The sequence below is a fragment of the Miscanthus floridulus genome, chromosome 11 (genome assembly GCF_019320115.1).
Source record: "Miscanthus floridulus cultivar M001 chromosome 11, ASM1932011v1, whole genome shotgun sequence".
Taxonomy (NCBI): domain Eukaryota; kingdom Viridiplantae; phylum Streptophyta; class Magnoliopsida; order Poales; family Poaceae; genus Miscanthus; species Miscanthus floridulus.
The window spans coordinates 47,180,085-47,194,289 of record NC_089590.1 but is presented as its reverse complement, the minus strand read 5'-3'; the positions used below and the strand labels follow the sequence as shown (position 1 = coordinate 47,194,289).

The following is a 14,205-nucleotide window of genomic DNA, read 5'->3' as shown; positions in this document are numbered from 1 at the left end:
AATTTCAAAAGATGTAGATCCAATATTACAACAGGAACACTGACCTCTTTGCCAAAGACAACTTTATTATCACGGATTCAATAATAATACCATTACAAAACAAGACTCTTGATACAAAACTAGAAACAATACTTAGTCTTTGACATGACATATTGGCAAAACATGCACGTTCATGCACAACTTTTTCTCTCTCCACTCCAAACTTCTCAATTCTTAAGCTTTGCAGCTACCAGCCTTTATGCTGAGCTCATGAGCACGTGTCAACAAAAGAAAAAAATAAAGAAAACTCACGAACATAGATTGAGAAATTTTTACAATTCATGCAAAAAGCAATTTAAACAATTTCGAGCAACAAACATCAGCAAGCCTTGCTTGCACCCAGTCACATAGGTCAGCTCTGTAATCCTACAGTGTAGTTATAAACAGAAGGCCCGAATAATTTTACTACCAAACACAATTAACTACTTTAGTATTGCTGCGGACAACAGCAAGCCGACAATCAAGACAAAACCACTCCAGTATTGCACCCAACAACAGCCAAAAGAAAACTACTCGAGTATTGCACCTTCAACAGCAAACCAGTAGCTAGAAAGATATGCACAGAGAAATACATCTCCTTCAGGAGCACATGCCTAGGCAGCAAGATGGCTTCAGGTCTTCAAGCTCCACTATCTTCATAAGGTGCCCTTAGAGATAATTAGCTGGTGCTTTATCTGGATGTCCAGTGGACTCAAGTTACACAACATGATTTAATCTCTGAGATAGCCAAAATAGTTGCATTATCATTGACATAGGGAACACATACCAGAAGCCACAATTGCTTGCCAATAGCCCACAGGCTTGCCTGAAGTCCCAGCCAGATGAAATATTATCTGAGAAGACAATCAAATGACTGTAAATATAATCTAGCTTGAGATGTAGATTCATAAACATGCAACGGAAAGAGAGCTAACATCAAGCTTATAATTGTGCTCAACGCTAATTAGCCCATCCCATCAAGTATCCCATTTCACCTAGATTATTTTTTTCATAAATAAAAAAAGAAGGGCACATAAGAAAGCATGCCTGCAAATCCTGAAAAATGCAATATAACCTGTGACGTCTAATGATTACACTATTTAAGAAAGAATGTAGCTTTGTAATGTGTTAGTAGTGATTAAATTTGGAAACAAACAATTGAGATCGTGCCACTTTCAGGGCTCAACAAACACCCAGGTAACATTTTCTGTAGCAAGAGATCATTATCTGAACTCTAAACTACTTGGGTTCTAGAAAAAAAAAGTAGGTCCGGGACCTCACCTTGTGGTCACAGATGAACATACAATAGTAACTTGGTAAAGAAACATACTTACTGTACTTTGTTGAATATAAACAAGGATTATTAATTGATTCAGGAACGATATACAGACCGTTAATAGATACACCATCCGTATTTAAATATATGACATTTAGAACAAGCTAATTAGTTCTAGCCTGTCCTCAATGTCATATATTTAAAAATGGAGGGAGTATAATATATGACATTCACGGATTACATTGAATGGCCATGGTTCATTAGCAGATTGACCACTACCAAAGGTTTCTGTTGTCTAAAGTCTTAAAACCTATAAGATGTTCCTTGAACTTGCATGTTTTATATGCTTTACAATAAAGATTACCAATGTTCTTCCGTGTAAAGGTTTCTCTGTTCATAACTTCAACATCAACACAGTATTTTTCAAGTTGTTCTAACCTGGGAACCTTAGAAAACCTTCAGATCATGCAGTTGTTGTCAGCATGGCACTGCACTTTAGCAAAATATTACATTTCCTACTACTGCAAAATTATTGATGCACTCAAGTCAACCATCTCTACTGCAAGTCGGAACTAGGGTTTGCCAGAGCATCGAAATTAAAAATTACAGGGTAGAACCATTTCAATTTTGCTAACCATCGTTTCTGTGAGAAAAGCACTTCTGAAACTACACCCACAGAATCTAAAAAGCCAGACGACTCCACATGTTCATATCATCCTTAGGCCTTAGCTGCAGGACGCATTGAACATCTAGACTACAAAAAAATCGCACATTCTAGCATCCCAGCATTAAACTTGCAGGTCGCAATGGGCATGACAACCAGGCAATCTATGAAACAAAATCACAGAGAGGAAGGGAATGCATTACCCCCGTGCGCAGCCTCTTGATGAGAGGCATCGGCTTCCTCTTTAGACCCTTCTAGGACCTAAATCCAAACATATATTGAAAAAATGAAAAAGCATAAAACGCAATCAAAACAATAGGAAACATCAATCATCCAGCACAGAAATCCAGTCGCCAACAACACCATTTCTGCTGCAGCTAGCGCTTACCTTCTGCGGCATGGTCGAGATGCCTCGGGTCGGCGTTGGCAGCAGCAGCTGCTTGGGATGGAGACGAGCGGCCGGAGAGCCTTCGCGGAAGTTGCCTGCATCGGCGTCATACGACTCTATGGCGCCCACGTAGGTGGCAGTACAACTCCATGACGCCCACGTAGGTGCCGAAGCCCAGGAATGCCTTCCGCCCCACCCGTCCCACCAGCGCCTCCATCCCTCGCCTCCACCAGCGCGGGCATCGGGGGCATCAGCGGCCTGGGAGAGGCCAAGCAGAGGCGGAGCAGTGCCGGCAGTCCCGGCACCTTGCCCACGACGAAGAGGTCCTTTCCCAGCGCCTCCACCTCCTAGATCTGCGCCACCATCTTGCTAGCGTTGAACACGCCACGCTCGCGGTACTCCACGGTCGCGTAGCTACCGGCGGCGTGGACGCTGTTGGCCTGGTCCAGGAACTCCCGCAAGGGCCTTGCGCTCCTTGATCGCGTCGAACTCGGTGACCATGAAGCTGACGTCGTTCTGGGAACCGAAAATCAGGAAGTGGAGAGATTTCTTTTTGGAAACCGAAAATCAGGAGAGGGCGACGCGCGAGATCGGGAGGGGAAGTTTTGTCTGGGGCATGGTGCGGCGATCACACGAGCGAGGCAGGCGTTGAAGCCTGCGTTGAAGCATGGAATTCTCCGTGGCCACACGATCATGGTGAAGCCTTCTGATAGCAGATCTGTGTCATTGGTTTGTAAGCGGAGGTTTTTCTGGGTGCAAATTCTTGGATGAATAGAGCATAGGTCATCTCTGGAAGGAGCAAATTCTTAGATAGACCAAGCATAATTTTGATTGGTCATACTTATAACAAATATATTTATATTTCTAAATTAAAATGTATTTTCTTCATCTTAAAATAAGTACACATCTTGTTTATTGAGGAGTCATTTTTAAAAAAAAAATTGACCAAGTATATATAAGAAAATGTCGATACTTTTAATATGTAATAATTATCATTAGATTCGTAGTAGAATATAGTTTCATAATAAATTTGTTTGAAGATATAAATATTAATATTATTTTTTATATATTTAGTTAAATTTAGAAGAAATTTGGTTGGTCCCTAAACGAGATATGCACTTCTCTAGGAGAGAGGGATTACATAAATTAGATACCTGATGACACTTCTCACGAGATATCCTTAGGCTGTGTTTAGTTCGTGAAATTTAGGAATTTGACTACTGTAGCACTTTCGTTTTTATTTGACAATTAGTATTCAATCATGGACTAATTAGGCTCAAAACGTTCGTCTCGCGATTTCCAACCAAACTGTGCAATTAGTTTTTTCGTCTACATTTAATATTCCATACACGTAGGATGACTACTATATCACTTTTTGAAAAAAAATTTGGGAACTGAACACAGCCTTAGTTTTAATAAATTGTAGCATTTGGCCTCTTTCTTTCGTTTCCAGATTCGCCACCGAGAGTACTGTCAACTTGTCAAGTAGTACCATTATACAATGACGACAAACATAAAGAAAAGATAGACTTTTTATGGGTCAGAGAAGAGTAGGGAATATTACTGAAAGATTCGTTTGGTTCTCTCTTTTTCTAACCCTATACGGAGTAGTAGGTAGTATATTGGTTACTATAAGCAGTTCTGTATATCGGACAAGACAACGCCGTTGACTTCTTCACAGAAACGTCGAAATCACACTTGGATCGCCGGTGATGGAGATCCAGAGCCCGTCGCCGCCGCCCAGCCCCTGCCCACTCCTACGCTGCCGCGGCCGCCGGGAGCAGCACCACGGCGAGGCGTGGGTCCACGTGGCCGTCGGGAGGTCACCGGAGAAGACGCTTGGGCTGATACGATGGGCCCTGCGCCGCTTCGGGTGCGGCCGCATCGCCCTCCTCCACGTCCACCAGCCGTCGCCAGTCATCCCAACCCTCTGTGAGTACTCTCGACGACTCAATCATCATCTGTTGCATTTCTGTAGTTCAACCATTCACCATTCATTCATTGAACAACCAAACTAAATGAGCTGGGGAAAAAAACCAGTAGGAAAGATCCCCGCGGCGCAAGCCACAGAGGAGCTGGTGCTCTCCCATCGCGAGTCCGAGAAGGAGGAGATGAACAAGATCCTTCACACCTACTTCGCCTTCTGCCACAAGGCCCAGGTCCAGACTAGGCTTCTTGTCACGGAGAACGACCAAATCCACGATGGCATCCTTAGCCTGGTCGACCAGTACAGGATCACCAAGCTCATAATGGGTTCTGCACCTGATAAGTATGCTTCTCATCATATCTCTTGAAGCTAGTAGCACACATTATGCTCTACTATTTGTCAGTGAACTGTATCCTGGCCCGCCAAATGCGTGCAGTTGCTTCAAGTTAAAATATGGCAAAGAATCTTTGATGGCCAGCAATGCTCCTGCATTCTGTCAAATCTGGTTCGTGTGGAGAGGAAAGCACATCTGGACCAGAGAAGCGAGTGCGGCCGCCGACAACGCTACCCCTGTTCAGTACCAAGATGATGTGATGACTACAAAGAGAATTAGGTTCAGCTCATATACTAACAACACTGGACCCATACTTGATGAAGGATATCTTGCGTGCGAGGCATTAACAACAGTTGATCTAGATCAAGGCGTCGTTTCAGATTATGATCGATCTAATGATTATGAAGCTTTTGGGGCACATGAAGCCAACCATTTCAACAGTATGAGCATGTCAGATTGGCAAGATGATACAGAAGCTGCACTCAACTTAACATTCTGGTCTGATTCTTCTGTACATGTTGATACATTACAGTTATATTCTAAGGTGGTCACTCTGCTTCATTTATCATTTATATACATATGCATCAGTAACTCATGCTTGAAACTTGTGTTAAACATTATGTGGATAGTATTTCAGGAATTATTGGCCAGAAATGTCAAACAAGTAATGATGGAAGCTGACAGATCAAGGAAAGAAGCTTTTGTTGAGCTGATGAAGCGCAAAGAAATGGAGTCAAAAGCTGTAAGTGCTTTTGCCAAGGTATGTGCCATCTATTCCTCACCATTTAACCTATCGTGTACTCCCTCCATTCCAAATTATAGTTCACTTAGCTTTATCCTAAATCAAACTTTTCTAATTTTCACCAAGTTAGTAGAAAAGTATATTAACATCTACAAGTTCAAATAAATGCATTATTAAGACATTGTATTGCATGGAGAATTTAATGAAACTAATTGTAGATGTTAATGTATTTTTCCATAAACTTCGTCAAAAGTTAAAGAACTCTTTCTTTCTCCAATGCGCAAGAGATCTACGTAGATTTCATTAAGCGAGGAGAAAGGCCAAAAATAGCCAGGTACAACGACCAAAATCGACTGAACATGACCATGACTTCCACGACCAAGATCACTAACCATAAACAATAACCTCAGGAAGGATGATCTTACAGCACCAAACAAACCCCCAAACACCTTATCGGACCAAAATGAAGCCTATACAAAAAAACCATGAAGACCTATATACTCTCCAACCGTCTCAAGAGGCAACATGACCAGACCTAAGACAAAGCTAAAGTGAACTATGTTTTGGAACGGAGGGGTTATTTACATTAGTGCCTTATTCTTGTAACTGTACATAACATTTACTATAACACCAGTTGAAATCCAGATACTCAGCAGTAAACATTTCATGTCAGTTAATGCGAAGAAAACGATTGCACTTGTTCATTTGTCTTAACCATCTCATGGTCTTTATGCAGACAAAAGATTCTGATTCTGCTAAAAAACATGAAATGAAAATGAGGGAGGAACTTGAAGTTGTATTGGTAGCCACAAGAAAGCAGCATGAAGATCTCATAAAGAATAAAGAGAGAGCAGTATCAGGGCTGGACTCATCTATGAGAAGATTAGCTATCCTAGATGCCCATTTTGAAAAAATAAAGCTTCGGATAGATGAGTTTTCAGCAGAGCTTGAAGTGATCCAATCTTCCATAGAAAGTCTTTGCCAGAAGAAACTAAAAATGCAAACGCTCGAAAACAGACACATTCACCAGGTTAAGGGGTGCACATACAGCCATGCCACACTGTCAAATTGCGTCTCAAATGCTTTTGGAGATGATTTGTACAACTTCAGAGAATTTACAATGTTAGATATGCAATCTGCTACATGTAAATTCTCAGAGAGCTTCAAGATATGGTCACAAGGTCATGGGTGTGTTTACAAAGGAGAAATTATGAACAGAACTGTGATGATTTATAAGCTGCACTGCCATAGCATTGAGAGTGTGAGGCAGTTCCAGCAAGAGGTATTCCATGTTTCTCTGATTTTCACACCAATGCACTCTAGAACTTATGGAAGTAATTTTGCGGACATGTGAACACATGGTACTGGTGCATGACACATTTTTCACTGGGCTTGCAAATTTCTGCTTGTTTGCTGCATATCTTAGATCTGATGGCAATGCAGATGTATTTGGAAATTGCTATTGAATTCATGGGAACCTTTTATCAGTTATGTATGTGTCTAAGAACATATCCTTGGTTAGCTGAAGATACTTATTTCTGTTTTTCGTTTTCTATGTCAGGTTTATATCCTCAGCAAGGTGAGGCACCCTCATCTAGTGACACTGGTTGGGGCATGCCCAGAAGCACTGTGTCTCGTTTATGAATATCTGCCGAATGGGAGCCTTCATGACCTATTCAGCAGAAGCAATAGCCGTCCCTTGCCATGGAAAATTCGTGCGCGCATTGTTGCTGAGATCTCGGATGCATTGGTGTTCTTGCATTCCTGTAAACCTCAGATGATCGTACATGGCAACTTGAAGCTTGAGAACATCCTCCTAGATACTGAATGTCATTGCAAGATTGCCGATTTTGGTATTTCTCGGCTATTCACGGATGACATGAAGGATTACCCATCAGGTGGTTCTGAGCTGAAAGGGTCTTTTCCCTATGCAGATCCAGAGTACAAGAGAAGCAAAGTATTAACACCGAAGTCTGACGTATACTACTTCGGCATTGTGATACTCCAGCTACTGACCGGAAAACAAGAGCCTGCAGGGCTTGCTGGTGAAGTAAGGCGTGCTATGTCTTGTGGCAAGCTATCAACAATTCTCGATCCGACTGCTGGGCAGTGGCCTATGGAGGTGGCTGGAAGGCTAGCAGAATTGGGCCTGAGGTGCAGTGAAGACAGCAGCCGAGATCGCCCAGACCTGACTCCTGAGACTGTACGAGAACTGGAACAGCTACACTTGATGAGGCAGGAACGAGCACCCTCCTCTTTCCTGTGCCCAATTATGCAGGCAAGTTCCATCATCTTGCACTATTGTTAACTAGGGAATGGGTATGGGGTTGGATGTGATAATGACAAGGAACTTGGTATTTTTCTTCCTCTTCTGTTTTGGCCTGCAGGAGGTAATGCATGATCCTCAGGTGTGTGCTGATGGGGTGACCTATGAAGGGTGGGCAATCCGTGAGCGGATGGAGACTGGGCAGGGGACGGCGCCTCTGAACAACCTGAAACTAGAGCATCTCAATCTCACACCTAACCACGCCCTTCGGTTTGCTATCCAGGATTGGCTTCGTCACTCTCGCTGATGAAACTTTTGCTCGGCGTTTCTTTTGCTTTTTCGATCTGTATAGATTCACGTGTAAAAGGGAATAGCATATGAATAATTTGAATAGCTGTTCTAAGGTTTTGTCTGTATGAATTGACGAAGAGCTTAGTGCTTCATGAAATGCATTAGGATGTATATATGCGGCAATGCAGCTTCAGGATCAGTCACATAATTTTTAGTAAGCGTTGTTTTCCTATGCCTCTTATATATGGCCCATCCTTCTGTGTAATAATTAATCAGTGTACACTATAATACACATTTAAAGAGCGTCAAATAAGACTTTTTTTCACTGGTGTGGCATGAGATTTACAGATAAGGTAGCAGGATGATCTAAATGATACAGCTTGGGCACAAAAACCAAGTTTTGCTAACTGCCCGCATGTTTTAGATCCACGGTGAACTAGGCGACTAAACCACGGTGAACTAGGCGACTTGCGCATTGCAGGTTATGCACTTAGATTATGTGGGATCATCCTGCAGTGGACAAATCAAACGCACCCTTAGCACTGATTGAGGATACAATTGATATTCAACATGGGGAACTGGGAACTCAGAGATAATGTGTTACACTATAAAGTCCACATGCAGAGGTGTATGGTAGAAAAAAAAAAGTGAAGTGGTAGTTAGCTATTTTTGTTATGGCTGCGTTTTCTGAAATTACTGACGTGGTAGTTAGCTATTGGATGAAAAAATCGAAGGAATTCCGTCAAAAAAAAGCGAAGGAATTCCAAAATTGAATGAAACAAACAACAGAGTCTCCCGAATCATTGTTCTGGGCCTTGTGGGCCGTCTACTTTCTCTCTTCCGGTGGTTTCCTTTCCTCGTGTTGACCTAGCCAATTTCTTCGACCGAACAAAACACAGCCGCCGTGCCCTCTCGGCTCCCGCCCACGGCCGCCGCCGCCGCCGCCGCCTCTCTTCCACCCACAGCCGCTGCCGGCTGCCGTCTCCAGCGGGCCCCAACAAGCGAGCGAGCGAGAGAGATACAAAGGCAAACCAAATAGAAACTCCTCGAACTACCTCCTACTAAAACCCTCGACGTCGGCAGCGCCGCGGCGGCGGCGAGATGAAGAACCTGGGCCTTGTGACGAGGCTCCCGCAGCAGCTCCAGCTCCGGATAGATGGCGAGACCCTCGTCGCCTCCGCCACCGATGCGGAGCGCCGACGCGCCTTCTTCGCCTCCTCCGCCAACTTCATCTACACCGTCTCGCTCCCCGCGTCCTTCACCCAGGAACAGGTCTCCAATTCTACCCCATCCCATCATCCTATTTGATTAGCAGCTGCCGCGTCTTGCGGATCAAGACGAGTTTAGCTTTCGTTTCTAGAAAGCCACAAAGAACACTTAATAAAAAACAAACAACGCTTACTAAAATGTTGCTTTATAGCCAATTATTTTAATTTTTCAGTCTAGGAAAAACATCGCTACGCCAACAACTTCATCTTGTAGCTTTCCATGTCGTGCTGACTATCCTGCTTTCGTCTCACTTCCGCAGCAACCGCTGCAATGGAGCAAAATTGCTGCTCACCACTCCGACATGGAGGAGGTTGTTCTTGATCCTGGAGATTGTATTGTTGCCATGGATTATCTCATGGAGAGGGAGTCTCTACTCCTTGGTTCGTCAGCCGGTTGCCTGCTCTTGTATAATGTGGACGAGAAAACAACTGAAGTTGTCGGAAGACTGGAAGGTGGTGTCAACACCATTGCCTCTAGCCCTGATGGGGCCCTTATCTCTGTCACCACTGGACTCGGCCAACTGCTTGTCATCACACAGGATTGGGAAGTGCTGTTTGAGACTTCTCTTGACCCTCAAGTATGTTTTATATATTAAAGTCTTGCTGAATATACAAGTTCTTTTGTGTGTGTGCTCTCCCCCATTCTAAACATCCTTCTTCTCAGGATGCTAACATTGGCAACATAGACAGTACCGGTGGTCAGATCCGAAGCGCAATTTCTTGGCGAGGGGATGGGAAGTATTTCGCTACACTTGTAGCCCCCGATAGCTCTTCTAGCCCCACAAAACTTAATGTCTGGGAACGTGAATCAGGAAAGGTGCATTCTTCTTCAGATGCCAAAACTTTTATGGGAGCATCGCTAGATTGGATGCCTAGTGGAGCCAAGGTTGCTACAGCTTTTGATAGGAGGACAGAGGGAAAGTGCCCTCTCATTGTTTTCTATGAGAAGAATGGCTTAGAGAGGAGCCACTTTTCTATTGATGAGCCATCCGAGGTTGTCATTCAAGCTTTAAAGTGGAACTGCAATTCTGAGATCCTTGCTGCTCTGGTTTCTTCTGGTCAGCATGATGTTATCAAAATATGGACCTGCAGAAACAATCACTGGTACTTGAAACATGAACTGCAGTATACAAAGGAAGAGGGGGTGAGGTTCTTTTGGGATCCAACGAAACCAATGCATCTGATTTGCTGGACACTGAGTGGCCAGGTCATTATTCACAAGTTTGTTTGGACTACGGCAGTCAGTGAGAGCTCAGTTGCACTTGTGATTGATGGTTCCCATGTTCTTGTTACTCCTCTTATTTTGGGCCTCATGCCACCTCCCATGTCTCTGTTCCACCTTGCATTTCCTTGTGCAGTGAATGAGGTTTCTTTTGTGACCAATAACTCGAAGAGCCACTTGGCTGCTTATCTGTCAAATGGCAGCTTGTCTATTGTGGAACTTCCAGCACCAGATACCTGGGAAGAATTTGAAGGCAATGGGATAAGTGTTGACCCGTGCTGTTCTGACTTAACTTTGAATAACTGTATGCACCTCACTTGGATAGATACACGCACCTTGATTGGTATCTGTTGCTATAGTGAAGACTACTCTTTAACAACAATCAGGTCCAGTGAAACCAGAAACCTTGTAGATAAACATGATTCGCTGTTTTTCATCAATGAGATTGAACTTAGATGTTCTGAGGATTCTGTGCCAGGTTCAGTGAGTTCATCTGGCTGGCAGGCTAGAGTATCAAAGAAAGTGCAATTGGAGAGTTCAGTCGTTGGAGTCTCTCCAAACCCAGCAAAAAGAGGTTCAGCCTTCATTCAAATTAGCGGAGGACGGATTATTGAGTACTGCTCAAGTTTAAATCTGTCGAAAATGTGTCCACCAGCACAATTCAGTAGCATTGGTTCTGACCTCTGTTTTCCAGCATCATGTCCTTGGATGACTGCAGTTCTGTGCTATGAAAATGGTATGGCAGAACCCTTTCTCTTTGGACTCGATGAAAGCGGCAAGCTTTATATGGGCAAAAGGTTGTTGAGCAACAACTGCAGCAGCTTCACATTCTACTCCAGTGCTTATGGAGCCACTGAGCCAGTTATGAGCCACTTGCTTGTGACTACTAAGCAAGATCTTCTATTCATTGTGGATGTCAATGAGATCTTACTTAAAGACATTGAGGTGACAATTGACGGCCTTGTCAGTAGTCCTGCTCGTGGAAAGCAAAGCAAAGAGCACATCACTGTGTGGGAAAAGGGAGCGAAGTTGGTTGGTGTTCTCCATGGTGATGAAGCAGCTGTCATAATGCAAACAACACGTGGTAACTTAGAGTGTACCTACCCCAGGAAGCTAGTCCTTGTTTCAATTGTTCAAGCACTGGTTCAGAGGCGTTTCAAAGATGCAATAGACATGGTGAGGAGGCATCGGATAGATTTCAACATCATCGTTGACTATTGTGGTTGGAATGCTTTTATGAATTCAGCAGCAGACTTTGTTAAACAAGTTAATAACCTTACCCACATCACTGAATTTGTTTGCTCAATGAAGAACAGCAATGTCAGCAGCAAATTGTATGAAGCCTATATATCATTTCCTGATCAGTGTGCAGTCCCAATGGCAGATAATGAAAGTTCACCTGGTTTATTTTTGGGTAACAAAGTCACTTCTATACTTATGGCAGTTCGAAAAGCCCTTGAGGAACAAATAGAAGAGAGCTCATCAAGAGAACTTTGTATATTGACCACTTTGGCCCGTAGTGAACCTCCATTGTTGGAGCAGGCACTGAATAGAATAAAACTCATTCGAGAATCAGAACTTCTTGGGCTTGATGACGCCAAGCGAAAGCTCTACCCTTCTGCTGAAGAGTCACTGAAGCACTTGCTTTGGTTAACGGACACTGAAGCTGTTTTCGGTGCTGCTTTGGGGTTGTATGATCTGAATCTTGCTGCTATCGTTGCTTTGAATTCCCAAAAGGATCCAAAAGAGTTCCTTCCTTTCCTTAAGAGTCTTGAAAGCCTTCCTCCTGCTATCATGAGGTACACGATTGATTTAAGGCTTGGAAGATATGAGAGTGCTCTCAGAAACATTGTTTCTGCTGGCAATGCGTACCATGAGGATTGCATGAAACTCCTTAATGGCAATCCTCAGCTGTTCCCACTGGGCCTCCAGTTATTTAATGAACCAGATAAAAGGAATCAAATTCTTGAGGCATGGGGTGACCATCTTTCTGGAGAGAAATGCTTTGAAGATGCCGCATTGACTTATCAATGCTGTTCATCATATCAGAAATCAATGAGAGCTTACCGTGCTTGTGGGGACTGGAGAGGTGTTTTTACCGTTGCAGGTCTTTTGGAGTTAAAGAAGGAAGAAATTGTTCAGCTTGCACATGAGTTATGTGATGAGTTCCAGGCGCTTGGCAAGCCAGGAGATGCTGCTAGAGTAGCACTGGAGTATTGTTCAGATGCTGAAAGAGGTGTAAGTTATTATATCATGGCAAGGGAATGGGAAGAAGCTCTTAGAGTTGCCTATATGCTTAGCAGGCATGATCTGGTTGAAACTGTCAGAGATGCAGCTTCAGAATGTGCCACATCACTGATATCTGAGTACCAGGAAGGACTGTTGAAGATTGGTAAATATGTAGCACGCTATTTGGCCGTCCGTCAGAGGAGATTGTCGCTTGCTGCCAAAGTCCAGTCAGAAGATCGGTTTATGGACGTTGAAGATGACAACGTTTCAGAAGTGAGCACTAGCTTCAGTGAAATGAGTGCATATACCACAAGGTAAGAGGCTGCACCTTGCACCATTTGGAGTTGCACAACTCGTGTTATCTCTGTTTATCATTCCTCTCTACATACTTTCAGAATATCTTGTTTCAGAAAGAAATCTAAAATTTAATCCTATCTGTGTCATGTTACCTATCAGTGTGAAACTCTGAATTCTGTGTGGACAGGTCAACCAGGGAGTCAAGTGCTTCGGTCATATCCAGCAATGTCAGCAAATCACGAGGAGCAAGGCGGCAAAAAAAGGGTGGCAAGATACGAGCTGGAAGGTCGGCAACCTGCGCTTTTGGTGTTGATTAGGGTTTGTTTGTCGTGTGGACTGACCTTGTCTTTCTTTGTGCATGCAGTCCCGGGGAGGAAATGGCCCTTGTGGAGCACCTCAAGGGAATGGCGCTGACAGGTGGTGCCCAAAATGAGCTGAAGAGCCTGCTTGTGGTTCTAATACAGCTGGGAAAAGAACAAAGAGCCCGTCAGGTGCAGGAGGCCGCCAATAACTTTGAAGTGTCTCAAAGGGCAGCGGTGAAGTTGACCGAGGACACAGTATCTAACGACAAGGTAGACGAGAGCACACGCACCCTTGAGCATTACATAAGAATGCTGAGGGCTCATAGGTCGGGTCACAGCGAGGCCGGTTCATGGCGAATCAAAGCATTGTCTCCCCTGTGACAAGGCGAGCGGTTTAACCAATTAGCAATTTAGCATCGTTTAAATCGGGATGAAGTGTTGTGTTCTTGTGAGTGGCAAAAAAAAGGTCAGGCTTGATCTTATCGATGAACTGTTGTAGCCTCATTTGAAATTTTGGTCACTGGTTGGGCTGTTGGATTGGATTTGTGTTGTACTGGTGGTGGTCTAGGGATTTTATGTTGTGAGCCAATACTAGATTTGTCCACTTTTTTTACATTAACAATCAACAGAATTGCGCTATGTGTAATCATGGGAGCAAATATTAGTGTATATTGTCATGGGAGCAAATAATCCGAGCACGAATATCATGGTAGTATTTTCTTTTTCTTTTATGCTAAAGACCTCTTGTCGAAGGTAACTCAGCTTGAAGCTACGCGTACGGTCTCGGACTCCAGAAGCTGACAGAGCAACTGAGGTCAGCAATGATCTTACTTACCATGACTACATATATACCATCTTCTGACAAACAATGTATACCTTTAATTACCTGTTGACTAGTACGTACGACGTACCACCAGCTTGCGTTAAGCTAGTTTAGTTATGTTCGTTTATCAGCCATGATATAGTGTTTTTCTTTCACAA

The 14,205-nt window shown here is 43.5% G+C and overlaps 2 protein-coding genes and 1 long non-coding RNA gene across 5 annotated transcripts; 2 read left to right on the top strand and 1 right to left on the bottom strand.

Moving 5' to 3' along the window:
- Positions 1 to 385: 385 nt before the first annotated feature.
- Positions 386 to 2,890, bottom strand: LOC136490867 (uncharacterized). Its single transcript, XR_010767896.1, has 4 exons — positions 2,347 to 2,890; positions 2,162 to 2,219; positions 806 to 872; positions 386 to 713 (listed from the first exon to the last, which is right to left on the bottom strand). It is a non-coding gene; the product is annotated as an uncharacterized lncRNA (long non-coding RNA).
- Positions 2,891 to 3,919: 1,029 nt separating this feature from the next.
- LOC136493061 (U-box domain-containing protein 33-like) lies at positions 3,920 to 8,105 on the top strand. Of its 3 annotated transcripts, XM_066489096.1 has the most exons (8): positions 3,921 to 4,278; positions 4,387 to 4,615; positions 4,710 to 5,151; positions 5,245 to 5,367; positions 6,086 to 6,631; positions 6,911 to 7,202; positions 7,284 to 7,627; positions 7,737 to 8,105. In XM_066489096.1, the coding sequence occupies exons 1-8, from the start codon at positions 4,059 to 4,061 to the stop codon at positions 7,920 to 7,922; spliced, it is 2,382 nt and encodes a 793-aa protein (XP_066345193.1). In that variant the 5' UTR covers positions 3,921 to 4,058; the 3' UTR covers positions 7,923 to 8,105. The 3 variants fall into 3 exon arrangements, with proteins under 3 accessions (XP_066345191.1, XP_066345193.1, XP_066345192.1); XM_066489095.1 differs by having other exon boundaries at positions 3,923 to 4,278; positions 6,911 to 7,627; XM_066489094.1 differs by having other exon boundaries at positions 3,920 to 4,278; positions 4,710 to 5,367; positions 6,911 to 7,627.
- A 558-nt stretch (positions 8,106 to 8,663) lies between these two features.
- LOC136490604 (elongator complex protein 1-like) lies at positions 8,664 to 13,966 on the top strand. The gene is made up of 5 exons (XM_066486812.1): positions 8,664 to 9,178; positions 9,435 to 9,752; positions 9,839 to 12,939; positions 13,110 to 13,208; positions 13,287 to 13,966. The coding sequence occupies exons 1-5, from the start codon at positions 9,008 to 9,010 to the stop codon at positions 13,603 to 13,605; spliced, it is 4,008 nt and encodes a 1,335-aa protein (XP_066342909.1). The 5' UTR covers positions 8,664 to 9,007; the 3' UTR covers positions 13,606 to 13,966.
- The last annotated feature ends 239 nt before the right edge of the window (positions 13,967 to 14,205 follow it).